Source organism: Buceros rhinoceros, unplaced genomic scaffold (assembly GCF_000710305.1).
Source record: "Buceros rhinoceros silvestris isolate BGI_N320 unplaced genomic scaffold, ASM71030v1 scaffold33763, whole genome shotgun sequence".
Classification (NCBI taxonomy): Eukaryota; Metazoa; Chordata; class Aves; order Bucerotiformes; family Bucerotidae; genus Buceros; species Buceros rhinoceros.
The window spans coordinates 1-294 of record NW_010404740.1 but is presented as its reverse complement, the minus strand read 5'-3'; the positions used below and the strand labels follow the sequence as shown (position 1 = coordinate 294).

The 294-nt window shown below is 56.8% G+C and overlaps 1 protein-coding gene across 1 annotated transcript in view; it reads left to right on the top strand.

Annotated features, from left to right (window-relative positions):
- The window catches only part of LOC104491123 (phosphatidylethanolamine-binding protein 1-like), a gene marked incomplete at both ends in the record, with an annotated part of 921 nt that extends 636 nt beyond the window's left edge, over nucleotides 1–285 (top strand). Inside the window, one exon of the mRNA XM_010133493.1 lies at nucleotides 189–285. Within this exon, the coding sequence (XP_010131795.1) occupies nucleotides 189–285 (97 nt within the window). The remainder of the gene's footprint in view (nucleotides 1–188) is intronic.
- Nucleotides 286–294: the final 9 nt, after the last annotated feature.

Sequence of the window (294 nt, the reverse complement as noted above, 5' to 3'; positions counted from 1 at the left end):
TGACAGAGCTGGTTCTGCCAGGCTCTGCCTCCCGAAGGCTCTAGCACTGCTGCTCTTTGGGTTTGGCAGCAGCTGTCTTCAGGTACCCCTCACCGACAGCCTCGCGGGAAAGCAGCAGCTTGGAGTAACGAAGGGTCATAGCTGGGGCTGTGATGGGAGTCTCACTGTTTGTTTCTTTCTCCTTTCAGGGAATGGCATCACTTCTTGGTGACCAACATGAAAGGGAACGATGTGGGGAGCGGGACCGTGCTGTCAGATTACGTCGGCTCCGGCCCTCCCAAAGGAACAGGTCAG